Raw genomic sequence first — 26,234 nt, forward strand, 5'->3', positions numbered from 1 at the left:
ACCACAAATTCGTCATGATTAATTACTGGTTCGTCACTGAAAACACTGCATTCTAGAAAGAAAAAAAATAATAATGATAATAATGCGTCTGTTGTATTTAACACGTGGGCTACATTAAAAACAAAATATATGAAGAGAAATTTTGTGGGAGAAAAAAAAAAGACAGTTTGTTGATGTACCAAGTTGTTGTAGAAAGGCGTCGCAGAAATCAACTTTGATAAAGTTCAAGGTCATTACACGCTTATATAAAGCGTAACCGCATGGAGATTACAACCGGGCAAAGCTGGATAACAATTCTTGTTATCAACATAGTATATATCCTGATGATACGATTATCATTAGGCACAAAAGTTCACCATGCACTCACTGTGAGGTTTGCTCACAAACTTTGTGCTTGAATAAATCATCGTACCCACCATTGGTTCAGTAACTGGCGAAGAATGCTATTTACAGGAGGCACATGTTTGCTTCATATCATAATGACGAATTATAGAACATCCTGGAAATTCTCTGTCTCTCTCTCGCTGTCTCTGTGTGTATCTCTGTCTCTCTCTGACCTGCGCGCTTGCACGTGTGTGTGTGTGTGTGTGTGGTGTGTGTGTGTGTGTGTGTGTGTGTGTGTGTGCCAGTGTGTGTGTGTGTGTGTGTGTGTGTGTGTGTGTGGTGTGTGTGTGTGTGTGTGTGTGTGTGTGTGTGCCAGTGTGTGTGTGTGTGTGTGTGTGTGTGTGTTGTGTGTGTGTGTGTGTGTGTGTGTGTGCCAGTGTGTGTGTGTGTGTGTGTGTGTGTGTGTGTGTGCCAGTGTGTGTGTGTGTGTGTGTGTGCCAGTGTGGGTGTGGGTGTGTGTGTGTGTATGCCAGTGTGTGTGTGTGTGTGTGTGTGTGCGCGTGCGTGTGTGTGTGTGTGTGTGCCAGTGTGTGTGTCTGTGTGTGTGTTTGTGCCAGTGTGTGTGCGTGTGCCAGTGTGTGTGTGTGTGTGTGTGTGTGCCAGTGTGTGTGTGTGTATGTGTGTGTGCCAGTGTGTGTGCGTGTGCCAGTGTGTGTGTGTGTGTGTGTGTGTGTGTGTGTGTGTGTGTGTGCCAGTGTGTGTGTGTGTGTATGTGTGTGTGCCAGTGTGTGTGCGTGTGCCAGTGTGTGTGTGTGTGTGTGTGTGTGTGTGTGCCAGTGTGTGTGTGTGTGTGTGTGCCAGTGTGTGTGCGTATGTGTGTGCCAGTGTGTGTGTGTGTGTGTGTGTGTGTGTGTGTGTGTGCCAGTGTGTGTGCGTGTGTGTGTGTGTGTATTTTATGTGTAGCGAGGTTGGAGGGGGGGTGGGACGGGCGGTGGGGAGGGGGGGGGAGGAGGAGGAAGAAGGAAGTACTTGCTCTTGTGTTGTCTCATAGCAATAAAGTGTGTGTGTGTGTGTGTGTGTGTGTGTGTGTGTGTGTGTGTGTGTGTGTGTTCTTGTTTTAAAATAAAAGCCGGTTAACACGCAGGCCTAATCAACACACTTACTCCGCAGTCTGCTATTAGTATTACACGAGAGTCTCAGTATGCTGCGCTGACGTAAACTGACAATCACAATTACGTCATATCCTAGTTTCACCTCCCGGGCAGGGTACAGATGCACTGAGTTTGTTCTACACGGTCATTCGAAATTATAATTCATCTTCTTTATCCCGTTCCCCTTTCTGTCTGTTCATCTGTCTGTCTCTGTCTCTCTATTGCTGGCATTTAATAATTTTTTTTTTTAAGCAGATGTGGTGTAGCGTATATGGATTTGTCCAAACGCAAGGACTCCTCCTTGGGCAACTGAACTGAACTGAACGATAAGTGTGAACATTGATCAAAATTCCTTCCTTCACTCAAACACACCACACACCAACCGTCTCAAAACAACCCACCCCACTCGAACACTACATGACCTCGTTTTTTTGTGTTTTTTTCTACACCTTGACCTTCGAGATTGGGTATCAGCGCACTGAAGGCCTCACACGCCCAATGCCAACGCGAGGGGGTGATGTCTTGAGTCACTAAAAACCGTTGTTTCTGTGCCCGAAAAGTGCTTTCTCCCCCCACCCACCCCCACCACCTCCCGATGATTTTGTTCATGCATACTTTAAGGTGCACAACAGTTAGTGACATGCGCAATAAGATATTGCGATGAGTAATAGGGGAATGTTTTTTAGATTGTTAAAATCATTTTTTTCAATTAAAAAAAAAAAATATATATATATTGTTCAGATTTTTTTCCCAGTACAAATCTATCGTTGCCAGTAGGTTTTTTGTTTTGTTTGTTTGTTATTGAAGTTATTACGTTTATCATTTATCTATTTATCTTATTCATTTTATATTGTTCATTTTTATTTCTAATTCAAATAAATTGATATTTTTTTCAGTTTAAGTCTCTTCACAGTCGGTGATATGAGAGCTGCGTCCCTGCCTGGCGCGAAACTGTCAGATCTAAGTTATACGTTGCGGTCTTAGAAGCAGACGTCAGCTGTGTTGAGTGAGCGAGACGAGATGGGAGATCCGTTTTTAGTGGGGTTTTTTGTTTGTTTGTTTTGTTGTTGTTTTTTTGTTTGTTTGTTTTGTTTTTGTTTTTCTCATAGATTTTTGAGTGACGTCAACTAACTATAACTGACCAGTTACAAAAATAATGATTATGATAATTATGATAATGAGGGTTTTTTTTAAAGTCACCATTGTGCTGAAGTTTGAAAAGAGTGTGCTGACAAATGGAAAAGTGGCTGTTCTATGGCGGATACTTAGTGTCCTAAATTCAGGTAGCTAAATTTAGATTAATAGCACTTGAAATTTTCATGCATAGTTGAAGCGATATTACCATGACTAGACTCATACCATTTTCAGTGATTTTTAACTGTCTTCATGAGCTGTTTTATAACAATGTTGATACAGACTCGGTTTACAAACTTGTGTATTGCCATCCTGCGAAGATATTGTCATTTTTCAAACACATGCATTGCAAAAAAAGCATCAAAAAATCGTTTAAACAGGTCCCGGAATTTTAACGGGATATGCATACAGAGACGAGACCTTTAATTAACAGAGCATTTTGTGTCTCAGAACGCTCACATATTATAGATTTCTATGCAATGAGCAATAAATCTAAAGTTTGCACCCGTAAGACTCGCTTGTAACAGCACTGGTTTGAAAGGTTTGAAGGGTGTTCCGTGGAGGTGCAAAAGTTCCAGTTCTTGTTTATTAGTTAGTTTCCAATCGCCCCAGATTTGACAACTTAGAAAGATAAACAATAATAAATTATCATTAAAGATTTTAACGACGCAGTAGCCATGATGTTCGTGAGGTCACGTTGGTTGTGCATGGTGACATTTTTCGATAAAATTCTCAACATTGATTATCATCTTGTTAGGGTATACCTTAACAACCTATTGGCAACCGTCCTTTTTTTGTGGGATCTGAATCTGTACGTACACCGATTGTTGCGTTAGCGATGTGCAAAACAGGCGTGTGGCCTTTCAAATAAAACGAAACTCCTTTTTGGACTTTAGTCTACTATACACACAGCACCCACTTAACATTCGTTCCCAGTTCGAACAAACGTGGAGACCCACCGGCTAGTCGCGGGGGACATGAAAATGATATAGCTGGCTTCTGGTTGCGCAAACTGAGAGGCGAATAACAATTATTTATCTTCTAAAACGTTAAAGCCCAGAAGACAGCGACCATGTTTCTCCTCCTTCTCGAACACCTCTTCCTCGCCCTTGTCGTCGCGTCTCTCGTCGGCGTGTACCTAAGCCGAGGACGGGAGGAGTTGTTGAGGGTGGTGGTGGTGGGTGTGAAGAACATACCGGGGGTGGGGAGCGTGGTTGCCTCCCTTCTAAAGAGCGAGGCATCCTCCTTCATCCGCCAGAGCCCCATAGGGAGTGGTGGGGGAGGTGGTGCCGGGGGCAAGCCGCCACGCGTCACTCTTCCTAAGAAAGGTGAGTTTGTGGGTGGTGGTGGTGGGTTTTGGTGCCTGTGGGAGGAAAAGGAGGTTGGTGGTTGGTGATAATTGTGACTGAGGATGATGATGATGAGGGTGACGGTGATCTTTCCTTGTCGTTGTTGTTGTTCTTCTTCTTCTTCAAGCAGCAATGGTAGTTGCGGTAGTGGTGGTTGTTGCAGTGCCGGTAGTGGGTGGTGGTGGTATCAGTATCGTTATCATCATCATCTTCTTCGTCATTGTTATTCTTCTCCTTCTTCTTAATCTTGTCATTATTATTATTATTATTATTATCATAACTAGTTATCTGTCTGTCTGCCTGTCTGTCTGTCTGTCTCTGTCTCTGTCTTTCTCTAAATGTGACGGTCACTCCATTTAAATTACAGTCTAATCCGGAAGGATGTTTGATTGATGCGAAGTCTTTCCACCGCCCTGTTAGTAAATTTCTTCTTCTTCTTCTTCTTCTTCTTCTTCTTCTTATTATTATTATTATTATTATTATTGTTGTTGTTGTTGTTGTTGTTGTTATTGTTATTATTATTGTCATTCTTCTTCTTGTGATTATGATGAATATCATTGTGGTTATTATCATCATGACTATTATTAACATCGTCATTATTACTAACAGTAGTAGTAGCAGTAATATTAGTAGTCGTACCAGTGGTGGTAACTGAGAGTACTTGCTGCAGCTGCAGCAGAAGTCGTAGTGGTGACTGTGGTGGAAGTAGTGGCGGTGGTTGGAGTGGTAGTATCATCATCATCACCACCACCACAACCACCACAACCAACCACGATCACTACCACCATCACCACCACCACCACCACAACCAACCACCACCACCACCATCACCATCACCACCACAACCACCACCATCACAACCACTACCATCACCACCACAACCATAACCACCACTATCACCACCACAACCATAACCACCACTATCACCACCACCACCACCACCACACAACCACCACAACCACCACCATCACAACCACCACCACCACCACCACAACCACCACCATCACCACCACCACCACCATCACCACCACAACCACCACACAACCACCACAACCACAACCATCACCACCACCACCATCACCACCACCACCACCACACAACCACCACAACCACCACCATCACAACACCACCACCACAACCACCATCACCAACACCACCACCATCACCACCACAGCCACCACCACCACCACCACACAACCACCACAACCACCACCATCACAATCACCACCACCACAACCACCATCACCAACACCACCACCATCACCACCAACACCATCACCACCACCACCACCACAACCACTACTACCACAACCACCACCATCACCACCACAACAACCATCACCCCCACCACCACACAACCACCACAACCACCTCCATCACCACCACCACCACCACCACCACCACAACCACAACCATCATCACCACCACCACCACCACCACCACCACAACCACAACCATCACCACCACCATCACCACCACAACCACCTCCATCACCACCACCACCACCACCACCACACAACCACCACAACCACAACCATCACCACCACCATCACCACCACCACCACAACAACCACCATCATCACCACCACAACAACCACAACCACCACCACAACCACCACCACCACCACCACAACAACCACCATCACCACCACCATCACCACCACCATCACCACCACCACCACCATCTCCACCACCACCACCACCACCATCACCACCACCATCACCACCACTACCACCACAACCACCACCACAACCATCACCATCACCACCATCACCACCACTACCACCACAACCACCACAACCACCACCACCACACCACCACCACCACCACCACCATCTCCACCACCACCATCACCACCACCACCACAACCATCACCACCACACAACCACCACCACCACATCTCCACCACCACCACCACCACCACCATCATCACGGCAGGTCTCCCGCACGAGGAGCTGCGTGCCAAGCTGAAGGGGATGAAGGAGAGGGAGGTGGACCACGAGAAAGGCCAGGTGTTCGCCTATGCCTACACCCTGACCGATGACCACTTTGAGCTGCAGAAAGACGTCTTTGACATGTTCACAGGTAGGGGTGTGTGTGTGGGTGGGGGGGTGGGGGTGGGGGGTGAGGGGAGGGGGAGAATGCGTGTGTGTGTGTGTGTGTGTGTGTGTAGTGGGTTTGGGGGATGTATGTGCGTGCGTGTGTGTTGATATGGGGAGGAGAAGGTGGAGGGTCCGCATTTTGACCGATGACCACTTTGAGCTGTAGAAAGACGTCTTTGACATGTTTACAGGTAGGTGTGTGTGGAGGTGAGTGGACGGGGGTAGGATGTGTGTGTGTGTGTAGTGGGTTTTGGGGATGTGTGTGCATTTTGACCGATGACCACTTTGAGCTGTAGAAAGACGTCTTTGACATGTTCACAGGTAGGTGTGTGTGTGTGGGAGGGGGGGTATGGGGGGTGAGAGGAGGGGGAGAATGTGTGTGTGTGTGTGTAGTGGGTTTGGGGGATGTATGTGCGTGCGTGTATGTGTGTTGACATGGGGAGGGGAGGTGGGGGTTTGGGGGGCGCATTTTGACCGATGACCACTTTGAGCTGTAGAAAGACGTCTTTGACATGTTCACAGGTAGGTGAGTGGGCGGGGGGAGGGAGAATGTGTGTGTGTGTGTGTGTGTGTGTGTGTGTGTGTGTGTGTGTATGTGTGTGTGTAGTGGGTTTTGGGGATGTGTGTGTGTGTGTGTGCGCGCGTGCGTGTGTGTGTGTGTGTGTGTGTGTGCAGTGGGTTTTGGGGATGTGTGTGTGTGTTTGTGCGTGCGCGTGTGTGTGTTGACATGGGGAGGGAGGGTTGGGGGTGGGGTCCGCATTTTGACCGATGACCACTTTGATATGTTCACAGGTAGGTGTAGGTGTGTGGGTGTGGGTGAGGGGGAAGGATGTGTGTGTGTGTGTGTGTGTGTGTGTGTGTGTGTGTGTGTGTGTGAGTGAGTGTGCGTGCGTGCGTGTGTGTGTTTGAGTATAGTGGGTTTTGGGGATGTGTGTGTGTGTGCGCGCGCGTGTGTGTGTGTTGACATGGGGAGGGGGGGAAGAAGGGGGGGGGGGTGCGCATTTTGACCGATGACCAGTTTGAGCTGCAGAAAGACGTCTTTGATATGTTCACAGGTATGTGGTGTGTGTGGGTGAGGGTGTGTGTGTGTGTGTGTGTGTGTGTGTGTAGTGGTGTTGGGGGATGTGAAAAAACAAACAAACCGAAAGTAAACAAGAAATGAGCTCGTGATATCTTTGCCATCCTGTTTTCCTTATTTGTATCTTATTATTCTATTTCCTTTCTTTTCTTTCCCTCTCCCTGTCCCTGTCCCTGTCCAGAGAAGCTGGGTCACTCTGAGGACCACGAGAAGATCGTGAGGGAGTTCCAGCTGGCCTTCCTGCACGAGAACGCCCTGAATCCCATGATTTACCCATGTCTGAGGTCAGAGGGGCTGGAGCTCTGTGTGTGTGTGTGTGTGTGTGTGTGTGTGTGTGTGTGTGTGTGTGTGAGTGACTGTGTGTGTGTGTGTGTGTGTGTGTGTGTGTGTGTGTGTGTGTGTGTGTGTGTGTCACTATGTGTGTGTGTGTGTCACTGTGTGTGTCACTCTGTGTGTGTGTGCGTGTGTGCGTGCGTGTATGTGTGTGTGTGTGTGTGACTGTGTGTGTGTGTGTGTGTGTGTGTGACTCTGTGTGTGTGTGTGTGTGTGACTCTGTGTGTGTGTGTGTGTGTGCACGTGCTTGTGTGTGTGCGTGTGTGTGTGTAGACGTGTGTGTGTGTGTGTCTGTGTCTGCGTGTGTGTGTGTGTGTGTGTGTGTGTGTGTGTGCGCGGAGGGCGTGGCTGCAGCGATAGGTTACTGAGGTGTGGTTGGATTGTTGGCGGGGGAGGGCGGAAGGAGGGAAAGGGAGATAGACTACAGGAAGTTTGGGGAGAGAAGAGAAGAGAAGACAGAGACAGAGACAGAGAGACGGAGGGTGAGAAAGAGAGAGTTGTAGGTGGGGGAGGGAGAGAGAGAGAGAGAGAGAGATGGGTGGGGGCGAACGTGTAGGGGTTGAGCAGACAGACTGACAAACAAAACAGAGAAGGAACGAATCAAGGAGAAAAAGAAGAAATAGATGAATAAACATTAAAGTAACCAACGAACTAACTAATTATCTACCTAACTAACTAAAACGTGCATGTAACAACCGACTCCCCCTCCCCCTCCCGCCCTTCTGACGTCTGCCCCTCAGACAAATGGAAACGGAAGTGATCAGCATGACGGCGGCCATGTTGAACGGAAATGACGACACGGTGGGCTTCATGACTTCCGGTGGGACAGAGAGCGTCCTGATGGCGGTGAAGGCGTACCGAGACAGGGCCAGACAACTCTACCCTCATATCAAGCAGCCTGAAATTGTGCGTGAAGGGGGGGGGGGGGGGGGTGAATTCGATTTGTCTCTTTGTCCATGTCTGTCTCTCTGTCTGCCTCTCTCTCTTTCTCACTCTGGATATGTGGATTTTTCTCCATCCCTCTCCATCCCTCTGTCTTTCTCTGTAAAGGTATGTTTCTTCCCCATCTCTCCCCTGTTTCTCTCTGTATGCGTGCGTGTGTGTGTGTGTGTGTGTGTGTGTGTGTGTGTGTGTAAGTGTGCGTGTGTGTGTGTGTGTGCCTCTCTCTCTATATATATATATACAGAGAGAGAGAGAGAGAGAGTGTGTGTGTGCATGTGCGTGTGTGTGTGTGTGTCAGTGTGCGTGTGTGTGTGTCTGTGTGTGTGTCTGACTGAAATCTGACTGTATGTCATAACCGGGAAACGAATGATGAGCGCCCAATGCCGGCAGCTGTCGGCCGGCTGTACCCATGTAGGCAGCTGGCATGTCATGCAAAATATAGTGTGTTTGTGTAGATCTCTCTCTCTCTCTCTGTCTCTCTCTCCGCTATCTCTCTCTCTCTCCGCTCTCTCTCTCTCCGCTATCTCTCTCTCCGCTTGCTCTCTCTCTCTCCGCTATCTCTCTCTCTCCGCTCTCTCTCTCTCTCCGCTCTCTCTCTCTCTCTCTCTCCGCTCTCTCTCTCTCTCTCTCTCTCTCTCTCTCTCTCTCTCTCTCTTTTTTTCTTGCTCTGTCTACTGTCCGTCTCTCTGTTGGGGGTGCACGGGAGGGGTAATACCTCTAGAGGGGGGGGGGGGGGGGCTTGTCACGCTCTTCCGGGAGTGGTTCGTCCTCTGTTGGTGCCCACCGGCACCCAGCTCTCACCTATGGGTCCTAGAAGATCGCTTAGAGCTTGGTCTCCGACCGAGGACAGGCGCTGTATAAGTATCCATAGCGTCATCAATCAATCGATAAAATAAAAACAAATACAGAATTAAAGAAATGTAATGTAGATAAGTAAATGAATTAAGTAATAAATGAATAAACAAATAAACAAAATAAAAAGAAAGAAAGAAAGAAGTAGAATGTTAACAAATAAATAAATACACTAATACAAGGAATGAATAGATCAAATAAAATACATGATTGGACGATAAATAAAATAGATAAATAATTAGATAAATAAGATACTACAAACAGAGAAAAAATAAAAACAAATGGGTGAATAAATAAATGAATAGAATACAAATAAATAAATGAATGAATAAATAAATAAATAAACAGAATGAAATAAGAAGAAAGTGTAGAGACTTGACGAAGCGAAAGAGGAAGTTCATTCCAACTGCAACGTCCAGAGACAGAGAAAGAACGGTGGCCAACAGTGGAGTGTTTGAATATGGGTATGTGTAAACAGAGTGGATCCGAAGCCGATCTCAGTGAGCATGACACTGCCCTACAGGCAACACATCACGTAATAGTGAATGATGATGACCACAGGTGGCCCCGCGTACCCAGCACCCAGTGCTGGCCAAGGCTGCCCACTACTTCGGACTGACCATCAAGCATGTTCCTGTGGCTCCGGACTATTCGGCTGACCCCAAGGAACTGGAGAAGGTGAGACAGGATATAGGCGCTGCGTGGTTTCGTCTCTTTTGGTTTCCGATTCACGTTAATCGGTCTCTCTTTTTTTTTCTTCTTTTTTTTTAATATTTAATTTTTATTGAAGAAATGGTACTTAAGGTTGCCCACCCATTAACTTGGAAACAGAACTTACTGTACACACATCGAGAGATACATAGAGGGACACACACACACACACACACACACACACACACACACACACACACCATCATCATTTAATGGTTATTATTATGCACTATTGTATATATATTGTTTCATGTGAGGCACTTAGAGATTACTATGAATGTATGGGGGAGTTTGCGACATATAATTACTATCTAGCTTTAAAAAAAAAAATTATTACTACTACTGTTATTATTATTATTATTATCATCATTGCTGTTGTAACTTATGTGAGGTTCAACTTTTCACACCCTCTATCATCGTTTTTCTTCCCCATTCCGATTTATAGACATAATCCATTACAACATTAATATACTATAATATAGAAAATAGAATAACGTTAGAAATTTAAAAAAAAACGGTCTACAATAATTTCAAGTTTGGCATCTCAGAGGCCTATCAATCTGCTATTGCCTGTCCATAGCGAGGCTGCATTAATTTTTTTTTTTTTAAATATTGTACGTGTGTCTGCCTTATGGCTGTCGTTCTTTATCTCTGGAGTCTCTGAAGTCTTTATCGTTTGTGATGGATTTCTTTGATGACGAGTATTTCATACAATTTAAATTATAGGTTCACAAAACAGACAAAGGAAAATGAAGACAAAAAAAAAAAAAAAAAAAAAACACCCAAAAAACAGCATGTGGAGGGTGATTTTGTCACGTGGTGCTCGTGCTTGCAGGCGATTGGTCCCAACACAATACTGCTGGCGTGCTCGGCTCCGCAGTTCTGTCATGGCATCGTGGACCCGGTGGAGGAGTTGTCTACCTTGGCCCTGAAGTACGGACTGCCTCTCCACGTGGATGCTTGTTTCGGGGGCTTCATGTTGCCTTGGTAATGACTATTATAAAGTCTGCTTGAAAAGTGTGTGTGTGTGTGTGTGTGCGTGTGTGTGTGTGTGTGTGTGTGTGTAGGGGGTTGGGGAGGGTGGGGGGGACTGGTGTGTGTGGGGGGGGAGGGGAATGGTGTATATGTGTGTGTGTGTAGTGTGTGTGTGTGTGTTAGTGTTTATCTGTGTGTGTGTGTGTGTGTGTGTGTGTGTAGGGAGGGGGGGGGGACTGGTGTGGGGGGGTGGGAGGGGAATGGTATATGTGTGTGTGCGTGAGAGAGTGTGTGTGTGTTAGTGTTTATCAGTGTGTGTGTGTGTGTGTGTTTGTGTGTAGGGGGTGGGGGAGGGGGAGGGGAATGGTAAGACAAGTGTGTGTGTGTGAGAGAGAGAGAGAGTGTGTGTGTGTGTTAGTGTTTATCAGTGTGTGTGTGTGTGTGTGGTAGTGCGTGTGTTATTTGTGTGCGCCGCGCGCGCGTCAGTGTTGGCCTGGTTGTAACGCGTCCGCCTAGGAAGCGAGAGAATCCCAGCACACTGGTTCAAATCCTACGCAGCAGTCGCCAGTATTTCCAGATTCTTCCCTCCTCCACTAGACATTAGACAATCCCCAACCGGGTCACTGGATCACAAGTGCAATACGACTTTACCACGGCGCATCTATCTATCTATCTATCTATCTATCTATCTATCTATCTATCTATCTATCTATCTATATATATATATATATATATATATATATATATATATATATATATATATATATATATATATATATGTATATATATATATATGTATATATATATATATATATATATATCTAGGCCCTGTTTATGAAAAACTGAAAATTTGGCCGGCAGACAGTTTTGAAAGGCCAACCCGAATTTTGATGGAACATTTTGCGTTTCTTTTTGGTTTTTAAGAAAGTTGGAGTTTTTTGTTTGTTTGTTTTTGTTGTTGTTGTTTTTTTAATAAATCGGAACATGTCACAATACAACACAGTTATAGATGAAGAGGTCAGCAAAGAAAATCTGACCACAAAGTCCTGTCTTGATACATGTGCATTGTTAAGTGTGTGAAGGATCTTTCTGACGTGCGACGTACGTGTTTGTTCTGGGACCAGGCTGGAGAAGCTGGGGTACAAGATTCCCAAGTGGGACTTCCGGTGTCCTGGGGTGACCTCCATTTCTGCCGACATTCACAAGTACGGCTACTGTGTCAAGGTCAGTCCGGTGATTACTGAGAGCGGGGTTTATGGGCTCTTCAGTTTTTGTTTGTTTGCATTTGTATTTGTAGTTCTTTTTAATCACAGCAGATTTCTCTGTGTGAAATTCGGGCTGCTCTCTCCCCAGGGAGAGCGCGTCGCTACACTTCAGCGCCATCCTTTTTTCTTTTTTTTTCTTTTTTTTTTGTAATTTTTTCCTGCGTGCAGTTTTATTTGTTTGTTTTTCCTATCGATGTGGATTTCTCTACAGAATTTTGCCAGCAACAACCCGTTTTATGCCGTGGGTTCTTTTACTAGTGTGTGCTAAGTGCAAGCTGTACATGGGACTTCGGTTTATCGTCTCATCCCAATGACTAGCGTCCAGACCACCACTCAAGGTCTAGTGGAGGGGGAGAAAATATCGGTGGCTGAGCCGTGATTCGAACCAGCACGCTCATATTCTTTCGCTTCCTGGGCGGACGCGTTACCTCTAGGCCATCACTCCACCTGTTTGTTTGACTGCCTGTCTGTCTGCCTGTCTGTCTACGTATAATTTTTTATTATGTCTGTCTGTCTGTCTGATAGTCTGACTTGCTGTGTGTATGTCTGTCTGCCTGTCTGCCTATCTGCCTCTGCATGTTTGCCTATATGTAGTCTGTCTGTCTATCTGTTTGTGTCTTGTCTGATAGTCTGTCTAGCACTCTGTGTGTGTGTGTGTGTGTGTGTGTGTGTGTGTGTCTGTCTGTCTGTCTATATGTCTGCCTATATGTAGTCTGTCTGTCTATCTGTCTGTGTCTTGTCTGATAGTCTGTCTAGCACTGTGTGTGTGTGTCTGTATGCCTATCTGTCTACATGTTTGCCTATATGTAGTATATCTGTCTATTTGTGTTTGTATCACTCTCTGTCTGCCTATCTGTCTACATGTTTGCCTATATGTAGTATATCTGTCTATTTGTGTTTGTATCACTCTCTGTCTGCCTATCTGTCTACATGTTTGCCTATATGTAGTATATCTGTCTATTTGTGTTTGTATCACTCTCTGTCTGCCTATCTGTGTACATGTTTGCCTATATGTAGTATATCTGTCTATTTGTGTTTGTATCACTCTCTGTCTGCCTATCTGTCTACATGTTTGCCTATATGTAGTATATCTGTCTATTTGTGTTTGTATCACTGTCTGTCTGCCTATCTGTCTACATGTTTGCCTATATGTAGTATATCTGTCTATTTGTGTTTGTATCACTCTCTGTCTGCCTATCTGTCTACATGTTTGCCTATATGTAGTATATCTGTCTATTTGTGTTTGTATCACTCTCTGTCTGCCTATCTGTCTACATGTCTGCCTGTCTGTAATCCGTCTATCTGTGTTTGTATCACTGTCTGTCTGCCAATCTGTCTGTTTATCTGTCTACAAATCTGTCAGTCTTTCTGTTCGTTTGTTTTTTAATGTGTCTGTATCAGCGGCTGTCTGTCCGTATCTTTGTCTCTCTTTTTCACCCTGTCTGTCTGTCTGTCTGATTTCTCCATATCTGTCTGTCTGTCTGTCTATCTGATTTCTCCGTGTCTGTCTGTCTATCTGTCTGATTTCTCCGTGTCTGTCTGTCTATCTGTCTGATTTCTCTGTGTCTGTCTGTCTGTCTATCTATCTGATTTCTCCGTGTCTGTCTGCCTGTCTGTCTGATTTCTCCGTGTCTGTCTGTCTATCTGTCTGATTTCTCTGTGTCTGTCTGTCTGTCTATCTATCTGATTTCTCCGTGTCTGTCTGCTTGTCTGTCTGATTTCTCCGTGTCTGTCTGTCTATCTGTCTGATTTCGCTGTGTCTGTCTGTCTGTCTATCTGATTTCTCTGTGTCTGTCTGTCTGTCTATCTGTCTGATTTCTCCATGTCTGTCTGTCTATCTGTCTGATTTCTCTGTGTCTGTCTGTCTGTCTATCTGTCTGATTTCTCCATGTCTGTCTGTCTGTCTATCTGATTTCTCCGTGTCTGTCTGTCTGTCTATCTGTCTGATTTCTCCATGTCTGTCTGTCTATCTGTCTGATTTCTCCATGTCTGTCTGTCTGTCTGTCTGATTTCTCCATGTCTGTCTGTCTATCTGTCTGATTTCTCCATGTCTGTCTGTCTGTCTGTCTGTCTGTCTGATTTCTCCATGTCTGTCTGTCTGTCTATCTGATTTCTCCGTGTCTGTCTGTCTGTCTGTCTATCTGATTTCTCCGTGTCTGTCTGTCTGTCTATCTGTCTGATTTCTCCGTGTCTGTCTGTCTGTCTATCTGATTTCTCCGTGTCTGTCTGTCTGTCTGTCTATCTGATTTCTCCGTGTCTGTCTGTCTGTCTGTCTGTCTGATTTCTCCGTGTCTGTCTGTCTGTCTGTCTGTCTGATTTCTCCATGTCTGTCTGTCTGTCTATCTGATTTCTCCGTGTCTGTCTGTCTGTCTGTCTATCTGATTTCTCCGTGTCTGTCTGTCTGTCTATCTGTCTGATTTCTCCATGTCTGTCTGTCTATCTGTCTGATTTCTCCATGTCTGTCTGTCTGTCTATCTGATTTCTCCGTGTCTGTCTGTCTGTCTGTCTATCTGATTTCTCCGTGTCTGTCTGTCTGTCTATCTGATTTCTCCGTGTCTGTCTGTCTGTTTATCTGTCTGATTTCTCCATGTCTGTCTGTCTATCTGTCTGATTTCTCCGTGTCTGTCTGTCTGTCTATCTGTCTGATTTCTCCATGTCTCTCTGTCTATCTGTCTGATTTCTCCCTGTCTGTCTGTCTGTCTATCTGATTTCTCCGTGTCTGTCTGTCTGTCTGTCTGTCTATCTGATTTCTCCGTGTCTGTCTGTCTGTCTATCTGTCTGATTTCTCCATGTCTGTCTGTCTATCTGTCTGATTTCTCCGTGTCTGTCTGTCTGTCTGTCTGTCTATCTGTCTGATTTCTCCGTGTCTGTCTGTCTGTCTATCTGTCTGATTTCTCCGTGTCTGTCTGTCTGTCTGTCTATCTGTCTGATTTCTCCGTGTCTGTCTGTCTGTCTGTCTGTCTGATTTCTCCATGTCTGTCTGTCTATCTGTCTGATTTCTCCGTGTCTGTCTGTCTATCTGTCTGATTTCTCTGTGTCTGTCTGTCTGTCTGTCTGTCTGATTTCTCTGTGTCTGTCTGTCTATCTGATTTCTCCGTGTCTGTTTGTCTGTCTATCTGTCTGATTTCAAAGTGTCTGTCTGTCTGTCTGTCTATCTGTCTGATTTTTCTGTGTCTGTCTGTCTGTCTATCTGTCTGATTTCTCTGTGTCTGTCTGTCTGTCTGTCTATCTGATTTCTCTGTGTCTGTCTGTCTATCTGTCTGATTTCTCTGTGTCTGTCTGTCTGTCTATCTGTCTGATTTCTCTGTGTCTGTCTGTCTATCTGTCTGATTTCGCTGTGTCTGTCTGTCTGTCTGTCTATCTGTCTGATTTCTCCGTGTCTGTCTGTCTATCTGTCTGTCTATCTGTCTCATTTCTCTGTTTCTGTCTGTCTGTCTGTCTATCTGTCTGATTTCTCTGTGTCTGTCTATCTGTCTGATTTCTCCATGTCTGTCTGTCTGTCTATCTATCTGTCTGATTTCTCCATGTCTGTCTGTCTGTCTGTCTATCTGATTTCTCCGTGTCTGTCTGTCTGTCTGCCTGATTTCTCCGTGTCTGTCTGTCTGTCTGTCTGATTTCTCCGTGTCTGTCTGTCTGTCTGTGTATCTGTCTGATTTCTCCGTGTCTGTCTATCTGTCTGTCTATCTGTCTGATTTCTCCGTGTCTGTCTGTCTGTCTGTCTGTCTGTCTGTCTGTCTATCTGTCTGATTTCTCCGTGTCTGTCTGTCTGTCTATCTGTCTGATTTCTCCGTGTCTGTCTGTCTGTCTGTCTGTCTGTCTGTCTGATTTCTCCGTGTCTGTCTGTCTGTCTGTCTGTCTATCTGTCTGATTTCTCCGTGTCTGTCTGTCTGTCTGTCTGTCTGTCTGTCTGATTTCTCCGTGTCTGTCTGTCTGTCTATCTGTCTGATTTCTCCGTGTCTGTCTGTCTGTCTGTCTGTCTGTCTGTCTGTCTGATTTCTCCGTGTCTGTCTGTCTGTCTGTCTGTCTATCTGTCTGATTTCTCCGTGTCTGTCTGTCTGTCTGTCTGTCTGTCTGTCTGATTTCTCCGTGTCTGTCTGTCTGTCTGTCTGATTTCTCCGTGTCTGTCTGTCTGTCTGTGTATCTGTCTGATTTCTCCGTGTCTGTCTATCTGTCTGTCTATCTGTCTGATTTCTCCGTGTCTGTCTGTCTGTCTGTCTGTCTGTCTGTCTATCTGTCTGATTTCTCCGTGTCTGTCTGTCTGTCTATCTGTCTGATTTCTCCGTGTCTGTCTGTCTGTCTGTCTGTCTGTCTGTCTGTCTGATTTCTCCGTGTCTGTCTGTCTGTCTGTCTGTCTATCTGTCTGATTTCTCCGTGTCTGTCTGTCTGTCTATCTGTCTGTCTATCTGTCTGATTTCTCCGTGTCTGTCTGTCTGTCTGTCTGTCTATCTGTCTGATTTCTCCGTGTCTGTCTGTCTGTCTGTCTGTCTGTCTGTCTGATTTCTCCGTGTCTGTCTGTCTGTCTGTCTGTCTATCTGTCTGATTTCTCCGTGTCTGTCTGTCTATCTGTCTGATTTCTCTGTGTCTGTATGTCTATCTGTCTGATTTCGCTGTGTCTGTCTGTCTGTCTGTCTATCTGTCTGATTTCTCCGTGTCTGTCTGTCTATCTGTCTGTCTATCTGTCTCATTTCTCTGTGTCTGTCTGTCTGTCTGTGTATCTGTCTGATTTCTCTGTGTCTGTCTATCTGTCTGATTTCTCCATGTCTGTCTGTCTGTCTATCTATCTGTCTGATTTCTCCATGTCTGTCTGTCTGTCTGTCTATCTGATTTCTCCGTGTCTGTCTGTCTGTCTGCCTGATTTCTCCGTGTCTGTCTGTCTGTCTGTCTGTCTGTCTGTCTGATTTCTCTGTGTCTGTCTGTCTGTCTGTGTATCTGTCTGATTTCTCCGTGTCTGTCTGTCTGTCTATCTGTCTGTCTATCTGTCTGATTTCTCCGTGTCTGTCTGTCTGTCTGATTTCTCTATGTTTGTCTGTCTGTCTGATTTCTCCGTGTCTGTCTGTCTGTCTAACTATCTGTCTGATTTCTCCGTGTCTGTCTGTCTGTCTGATTTCTCTGTGTCTGTCTGTCTGTCTATCTGTCTGATTTCTCTGTGTCTGTCTGTCTATCTGTCTGATTTCGCTGTGTCTGTCTGTCTGTCTGTCTATCTGTCTGATTTCTCCGTGTCTGTCTGTCTATCTGTCTGTCTATCTGTCTCATTTCTCTGTGTCTGTCTGTCTGTCTGTCTATCTGTCTGATTTCTCTGTGTCTGTCTATCTGTCTGATTTCTCCATGTCTGTCTGTCTGTCTATCTATCTGTCTGATTTCTCCATGTCTGTCTGTCTATCTGATTTCTCCGTGTCTGTCTGTCTGTCTGCCTGATTTCTCCGTGTCTGTCTGTCTGTCTGTCTGTCTGTCTGATTTCTCCGTGTCTGTCTGTCTGTCTGTGTATCTGTCTGATTTCTCCGTGTCTGTCTGTCTGTCTATCTGTCTGTCTATCTGTCTGATTTCTCCGTGTCTGTCTGTCTGTCTGTCTGTCTGTCTATCTGTCTGATTTCTCCGTGTCTGTCTGTCTGTCTATCTGTCTGATTTCTCCGTGTCTGTCTGTCTATCTGTCTGATTTCTCCGTGTCTGTCTGTCTGTCTATCTGTCTGTCTATCTGTCTGATTTCTCCGTGTCTGTCTGTCTGTCTGTCTGTCTATCTGTCTGATTTCTCCGTGTCTGTCTGTCTGTCTATCTGTCTGATTTCTCCGTGTCTGTCTGTCTGTCTGTCTGTCTATCTGTCTGATTTCTCCGTGTCTGTCTGTCTATCTGTCTGATTTCTCTGTGTCTGTATGTCTATCTGTCTGATTTCGCTGTGTCTGTCTGTCTGTCTGTCTATCTGTCTGATTTCTCCGTGTCTGTCTGTCTATCTGTCTGTCTATCTGTCTCATTTCTCTGTGTCTGTCTGTCTGTCTGTGTATCTGTCTGATTTCTCTGTGTCTGTCTATCTGTCTGATTTCTCCATGTCTGTCTGTCTGTCTATCTATCTGTCTGATTTCTCCATGTCTGTCTGTCTGTCTGTCTATCTGATTTCTCCGTGTCTGTCTGTCTGTCTGCCTGATTTCTCCGTGTCTGTCTGTCTGTCTGTCTGTCTGTCTGTCTGATTTCTCTGTGTCTGTCTGTCTGTCTGTGTATCTGTCTGATTTCTCCGTGTCTGTCTGTCTGTCTATCTGTCTGTCTATCTGTCTGATTTCTCCGTGTCTGTCTGTCTGTCTGATTTCTCTATGTTTGTCTGTCTGTCTGATTTCTCCGTGTCTGTCTGTCTGTCTAACTATCTGTCTGATTTCTCTGTGTCTGTCTGTCTGTCTGATTTCTCCGTGTCTGTCTGTCTGTCTGTCTATCTGTCTGATTTCTCCGTGTCTGTATGTCTGTCTGTCTATCTGTCTGATTTCTCTGTGTCTGTCTGTCTGTCTATCTGATTTCTCCGTGTCTGTCTGTCTGTCTGTCTGTCTATCTGTCTGATTTCTCCGTGTCTGTCTGTCTGTCTGTCTATCTGTCTGATTTCTCCGTGTCTGTCTGTCTGTCTGTTTGTCTGATTTCTCCGTGTCTGTCTGTCTATCTGTCTGATTTCTCTGTGTCTGTCTGTCTATCTATCTGTCTGATTTCTCCGTGTCTGTCTGTCTGTCTGTCTGATTTCTCCGTGTCTGTCTGTCTGTCTGCCTGTCTGTCTGATTTCTCCGTGTCTGTCTGTCTGTCTGTCTGTCTGATTTCTCCGTGTCTGTCTGTCTGTCTGTCTGATTTCTCCGTGTCTGTCTGTCTGTCTGTCTGTCTATCTGATTTCTGCGTGTCTGTCTGTCTGTCTGTCTATCTGTCTGATTTCTCTGTGTCTGTCTGTCTGTCTGTCTGTCTGTCTGATTTCTCCGTGTCCGTCTGTCTGTCTGTCTGTCTATCTGTCTGATTTCTCTGTGTCTGTCTGTCTGTCTGTCTGTCTGTCTACCGTATCGCTTTGTGCCGACATTCACAAGTACGGCTACTGTGTCAAGACCAGTCCGGGCTGCTTCCGGTAATTACTGAGAGCGGGGATGTCGGCTCCTATGTTTTTGTTAGCCTGGTCTGATTGTCAGTCTGCTTCTTCGTGTCTGTCTGTCTGTCTGTCTGTCTGTCTGTCTGTCTGTCTGTCTGTCTACCGTATCGCTTTGTGCCGACATTCACAAGTACGGCTACTGTGTCAAGACCAGTCCGGGCTGCTTCCGGTGATTACTGAGAGCGGGGATGTCGGCTCCTCTGTTTTTTGTTAGCCTGGTCTGATTGTCAGTCTGTTTCTCCGTGTCTGTCTGTCTGTCTGTCTGTCTGATTTCTCTGTGTCTGTCTGTCTGTCTGTCTGTCTGTCTGATTTCTCTGTGTCTGTCTGTCTGTCTGTCTGTCTGTCTGTCTGTCTGTCTGATTTCTCTGTGTCTGTCTGTCTGTCTGTCTATCTGTCTGTCTGTCTGATTTCTCCGTGTCCGTCTGTCTGTCTGTCTGTCTATCTGTCTGATTTCTCCGTGTCTGTCTGTCTATCTATCTGATTTCTCCGTGTCTGTCTGTCTGTCTGTCTGATTTCTCCGTGTCTGTCTGTCTATCTGTCTGATTTCTCTGTGTCTGTCTGTCTGTCTGTCTATCTGTCTGATTTCTCTGTGTCTGTCTGTCTGTCTGTCTGTCTATCTGTCTGATTTCTCCGTGTCTGTCTGTCTATCTATCTGATTTCTCCGTGTCTGTCTGTCTGTCTGTCTATCTGTCTGATTTCTCTGTGTCTGTCTGTCTGTCTGTCTACCGTATTGCTTTGTGCCGACATTCACAAGTACGGCTACTGTGTCAAGACCAGTCCGGGCTGCTTCCGGTGATTACTGAGAGCGGGGATGTCGGCTCCTCTGTTTTTTGTTAGCCTGGTCTGTTTGTCAGTCTGCTTCTTCGTGTCTGTCTGTCTGTCTGTCTGTCTGCCTTTCTTTGTTTTTTTCACTGAGTCTTTGTCTGCCTCTGGCATTGTCTGTTCACTTTGTTTTTACATGCGTCTGTCTGTCTGTCTTTCTCAGTTTCCCCGTGTCTGTATTTGTTCATCTCTCTCTCTCTCTCTCTCTCTCTCTCTCTCTCTCTCTCTCTCTCTCTCTCTCCGCTCTCTTTCTCTCTCTCTCTGTCTCTCTCTCTCCTCTCTCTCTCTCCGCTCTCTCCGCTCTCTCTCTCTTTCTCTCTCTGTCTACTGTCCGTCTCTCTGTTGACCGCCCTCTCTGTAGCTGTTAGGAAAGAGATGCTGGAGGGGGCGAGGTGTGTGTGTACGTGTGTGTGTGTGTGTGTGTGTGTGTGTGTGTGTGTGTATGTGTGTGTGTGTGTGTGTGTGTGTGTGTGTGTGTGTGTGTGTGTGTGTGTGTGTGTGTGTGTGTGTGTGTGTGTGTGTGTGTGTGTGTGTGTACGTGTGTGTGTACATGTGTGCGTGCGTGTGTGTATGTGTGTGTGTGTGTGCGTTGTGTGTGTTTGTGGTGTACGTGTGTGTGTGCGTGTGTGTGTGTTTGTGTGTGTGTGTGTGTGTGTGCGTTGTGTGTGTTCGTGGTGTACGTGTGTGTGTGCGTGTGTGTGTGTTTGTGGTGTATGTGTGTGTGTACATGTGTGCATGCGTGTGTGTATGTGTGTGTGTGTGTGTGCGTGTGTGTGTGTTTGTGGTGTATGTGTGTGTGTGTGTGTGTGTGTGTGTGTGTGCGCGCGCGTTCTATTCACGCATTCATCCATCCATTCTGTTATATTCTATTCATTCAGTCGTTCGTCCGTCCGTCCCAAACCCCGTCTGTTCGTTCGTTCAATCAGTCATTCATGCATTCATTTATTTATTTATTCATTTATGCATTCATTAATCCATTCTATTCTATTCTATTCTATTCCATTCTATTCAGTCATTGAAACGAATGATGAGCGCCCAATGGCAGCCGTCAGTCGGCTCTACCCAGGTAGGCAGGCAGCGTGTTGTGCAAATGACCCCGTGTTTGTAAAGCGCTTAGAGCTTGGTCTCCGACCGAGGATGGACACTGTATAAGTATCCATGTCATTCATTCATTCATTCATTCATTCATTCATTTAAACGGTTCGTCCGGCCGGCCGACCGATCATTCATTCATTCACACATTCATACATTCGGTTATATATGTATTTTGTATTTTTTTTTGTATTTGTATTTCTTTTTATCACAACAGATTTCTCCGTGTGAAATTCGGGCGCTTCACCACAGTGACATCCGATTTTTTTTGTATTTTTCCTGCAGTGCAGTTTTTTTGTTGTTTTTTTTTCCTATCGAAGTGGATTTTTCTACAGAATTTTGCCACGAACAACCCCTTTTGTTGCCGTGGGTTCTTTTACGCCGGTGCGCTAAGCGCATGCTGCACACGGGGCCTCGGTTTATCGTCTCATCCGAATGACTAAGCGTCCAGACCACCACTCAAGGTCTAGTAGTGGAGGGGGAGAAAATATCGGCGGCTGAGCCGTGATTCGAACCAGCGCGCTCAGATTCTCTCGCTTCCTAGGCGGACGCGTTGCCTCTAGGCCATCACTCCACATGTATGTATGTGTACATATATGTATGTATGTGTTGTTCCTATTGACGCAGGGAGCCAGTGCCATTGTGTACAGGAACAGCGAGATACGTAAACACCAGATCTACACCTATGCTGAGTGGCCAGGGGGGCTGTATGGATCCCCATCTATGGCGGGCACCAGGCCTGGTCAGTTTTGGTATTTCTATTTTTTTAAAAATATATTTATTTATTTATTTATTTATTTATTATTATTATTACCATCATCATCATCATTATTCTTATGATGATTATGATTGTCGTTTTGTTGTTGTTGGTATCATTATCATCATCATCATCATCACCATTAGTAGTAGTAGCAGTCGCAGCAGTAGTATCATTCTTCTTCTTCTTCTTATCATTATCATCAGTATTATTATTATTTCCATTCTTCTTCTTCCTCTTCTTCTTCTTCTTCTTATCATCATCATCATCATCATCATTATCATTATTATTATTATCATCACCATCGTCATTGTTATCATCATGATCATATCATCATTGTCATCAACAGAATTATTCTTATTCTTGTTGTTGTTGTTCTTCTTCTTCTTCTTCTTATTATTATCATTATTGTTATTGTTGTTGTTGTCATTATCATCAACATTATGATTATTGTGATGGTGATGATTACTGTTTTTTTATTTATCTTTATAATTACCATTACCATCATCGTTATATTATTATTATTATTATCATCGTTGTTGTTGTTGTTATCATCATTATTATTATGATAATTATCATCATTATTATTACAGTTATATACTACTGTCTGGGCCTTATCATTATTGTTGTTATTATTATTATCCTACCACTCCCAGGATCGAACATAGCAGCAGCCTGGGCCTTTGCTGTGAGGACGATGATGATGATGATGATGATGAAGATGATGGTGATGATGATGAAAAAGAGGAAAAGGAGGAGGAGGAAGAAGAAGAAGAAGAAGATGATGATGATGATGATGATGATGATGATGATGATGAAAAAGAGGAAAAGGAGGAGGAGGAAGAAGAAGAAGAAGAAGAAGAAGAAGAAGAAGATGATGATGATGATGATGATGATGATGATGATGATGATGATGATGATGGAGGAGGAGGAGGAGAAGAAGAAGAAGAAGAAGAAGAACAACAACAACAAGATGATGATGATGATGACGGAGAAGAAGATGATAATGAAGAAGAAGAAGAAGAAGATGATGATGATGATGATGATGGAGAAGTATATGGAAATGATGATGATGGTGATGGCGGGGAATGTGATGACGATGATCATGATGATGATAATGATTATCATCATCATCATCTCATCATCCACCTCCACCCCACCCCCTCCCTCTCCCAGGAGCCAACATCGCAGCCGCCTGGGCCTCCCTGCAGTCTCTGGGAGAGGACGGCTTCATGCAGAAATCCAAGGAACTGATGGAGTTGACTGAGACCCTGAAACAGGGCGTCCACGACATTGATGTGAGTATGTGTGTGTGTCTGTGTGGTGGGGGGAGGGGGAGGAGGGGGGCGGGGTGAGGGGTGGTGTGTGTGTGTGTGTGTTGGGAGTTTGGGGGGTGAGGGTGTGTGTCTGTGAGTGTGTGTGTGGAGGGGTGAGGGGAGGGGGTGTATTTGTGGGGGTGGGTGGGCGGTGAGAGAGAGTGTATGTGTGTGTGGGGGGGGGGGGGGGGGCGGGGGGGCGGGGTCGAGGGGGTGTATGCGTGTGGGTGAGGGGTGAGGGTGTGTAGGTGTGTGTGTGGGGTGGGGGTGAGAGTGAGGGTGTGTATTTGTGGGGGTGTGTGTGTTTGTGTGTGTGTGTTTGAGTGTGTGTGTGTTTGAGTGTGAGTGTGTGTGTGTGTGTGTGTGTGTGTGTGTGTGTTTGAGTGTGTGTATGTGTGTGTGTGTATGTTTGTGTGAGTGACGGTGTGTTTGTGTGTGTGTGTGTTTGTGTGCGTGTGAGTGAGTGTATGTGTGTGTGTGAGGGAGGGGTGGTGGTGGGGGGTGAGGGTGTGTGTTTTGTGTGTGTTTGTGTGTGTGTGCATGTGTGTGTGTGTGTGCGTGTGTGCATGTGTGTGTGTTTCAGTGTGTGTGTGTGTCTGTGTGTGTGTGTGTGTGTGTGTGTGTGTGTTTCAGTGTGTGCGTGCATGTGTTTTCAGTGTGTGTGTGTTGGCGTGGTGTGTGTGAGTGTGTGTGTGCACGTGTGTATATGTTAGTGTTTGTTGATGTGTGTGTATGTGTGTGAGAAAAAAGTGTATGAGAGAGAGACAGAGAGAGAGGAGTATGAGCATGGTTTTGCACATTATTATTTATTATCATTGTTATTATTATTATTGTTGTTGTTGTTGTTGTCATCATCATCATCATCATCTGGAATCGTACCCACATCCTCCCGGACACTGTACTGAGAGATAGGCATTTGTTCTGACACCCCCCAACCTCACATTTATAACCCGGGTGAGCATTCCACTTTCTCTTTCTTCCCTTTACAGGGCCTCACCATCATTGGGGAACCGCACATGACGTCATTCGCTGTGGGCTCCAATGACCCGGATGTGAACATCATGGCGGTGGCTGACGTCATGGAAACTAAAGGTGAACGGGGTGAATGCACCTTCTTGGACTTTTTGGATAATGGCGGCAGATGGGGATTATTATACTTCGTTCAGATCTGAGGCCGAAATTAAACATCGTTTTGATTAGAAATATTATACTTATCACAACTAGAGCGTTTTGCGCGCGAGTTGAATGATTATATATTTGTCTAGATTTAATGAAAATGTCGTGTTTCACCCCCAGATCTAAACAAGATTTATATAGGCTACCGACATGCCTTTGAAAATCACACACACACACACACACACACTGAGTGAATCGTGTTTTGCTGGTGTTTCTTCTTCTTCTTCTTCTCTCTCTCTCTCTCTCTCTCTCTGTCTCTGCCTCTCAGTCTCTCTGTCTCTCTTTCAAAATGTCACATGTACCCATGCTTATTTTGACTGTGTTTATTGATGACATTGAACGATGAAAACATTATACCTAGACTTGCTATGCATCTTTATAAAGCACTTCAATTTAGAGAGACACGCATTTCTTAGATTCACTGATAGTTTGTTGTGAACGAAGTTGAGTTGTTTATGTTACCAATTGTGATGACAGGTGTAAAATTCTGTCATTACACCCTATCTATATGGGGCTGCATATGGCCTTAGTTGAATTAACCATCTCTCTCTCTCTCTCTCTCTCTCTTGCTTAAGCAACTTTTGATTTGCGCGCGCGCGCGTGTGTGTGTGTGTGTGTGTGTGTGGAGGGGGATCTTTGTTATGAGCAACTTTTGATGTGTGTGTGTGTGTGTGTGTGGAAAGGAGGGATATTTTGCTGTAAGCAACTTCTGATGTGTGTGTGTGTGTGTGTGTGTGCGCGCGCGCGCGCGCACGTGTGCGTCTTTGCTGTAAGCAAATTTTGATGTGTGTGTGTGTAGAGGGAGGATCTTAGCTTTTAGCAACGTTTGATGTGTGTGAGTGTGTGTGGAGAGGGGGGATATTTTGCTGTAAGCAACTTTTGATTTGTGTGTGTGTGTCTGTGTTTGTGTGTGTGTGCGTGCGTGGGTGTGAAGGGGGGGGGGTCTTAGCTATGAGCAACTTTTGATGTGTGTGTGTGTGTGTTCGTTCGTTCGTTCGTTCTTTAATTTAGCGTCTTTTCACTATCAGTGATATTAGATGATTAAAAAAAACAAAAAAAAAAACGGGGGAGGGGGAAGGGGAGGCGGGGAGGGGGGACGGGGACGTGGGACGGGAGAGGGATGACTAAAACAGAAACGGTAGAAAACTACCAAAATTGCCTAACTAACATGCAATTACAATTAACAATAACAATTCAATAATGATAACAATAATCAGAAATCATTAACACAATTCTGAAGTACATTAAAGGAATGTAGAAATAGCGCTATGAACTAATGCCTGTGAAAGTTCGACAACAAGAACCTCATCAGAAATGACTTTCCAAAAATCATCTGCAGAATAGTTATTCTCTTTGAAATACTTGGGCAAGAAGGTACGTAACTGCTGACAGTGACAAACAATGATGCAAGCTGACCTGCTTACCACAGATGCATGTAACATTTTTACCATACTTTGTCTTCTGCGCATCAAGTTTTATACGGAAGAATGTAGAGGTTATTAATCTTGTATAGCAAGCTGATGGATTCGGTATCTTTTCTTTAATAATATTCTCGGGGAATAATATCCCTGTATGTTTTAAAAACTTTTCCTTCCATCGGTTATGAAATGGACCCCATGCTGATTTTTCTAACAAAGTGTATGCCTCTATTCTCGGGGAATAATGTCCCTGTATGTTTTAAAAACTTTTCCTTCCATCGGTTATGGAATGGACCCCATGCTGATTTTTCTAACAAAGTGTATGCCTCTATTCTCG

General features: G+C 45.0%; 1 protein-coding gene across 1 annotated transcript in view; it reads left to right on the forward strand.

The window, feature by feature from the left end:
- Positions 1-3,538: 3,538 nt before the first annotated feature.
- LOC143277137 (sphingosine-1-phosphate lyase-like) overlaps positions 3,539-26,234 on the forward strand; it is a 34,997-nt gene continuing 12,301 nt past the window's right edge. The window contains exons 1-10 of the mRNA XM_076581878.1: positions 3,539-3,937; positions 5,898-6,044; positions 7,321-7,423; positions 8,213-8,378; positions 9,828-9,944; positions 10,813-10,964; positions 12,077-12,176; positions 21,858-21,972; positions 23,164-23,285; positions 24,293-24,395. Coding sequence (XP_076437993.1) covers positions 3,682-3,937; positions 5,898-6,044; positions 7,321-7,423; positions 8,213-8,378; positions 9,828-9,944; positions 10,813-10,964; positions 12,077-12,176; positions 21,858-21,972; positions 23,164-23,285; positions 24,293-24,395 — 1,381 coding nt within the window. The 5' untranslated portion in view covers positions 3,539-3,681. The remainder of the gene's footprint in view (positions 3,938-5,897; positions 6,045-7,320; positions 7,424-8,212; positions 8,379-9,827; positions 9,945-10,812; positions 10,965-12,076; positions 12,177-21,857; positions 21,973-23,163; positions 23,286-24,292; positions 24,396-26,234) is intronic.

This window comes from Babylonia areolata, chromosome 33 (assembly GCF_041734735.1).
Source record: "Babylonia areolata isolate BAREFJ2019XMU chromosome 33, ASM4173473v1, whole genome shotgun sequence".
NCBI lineage: Eukaryota > Metazoa > Mollusca > Gastropoda > Neogastropoda > Buccinidae > Babylonia > Babylonia areolata.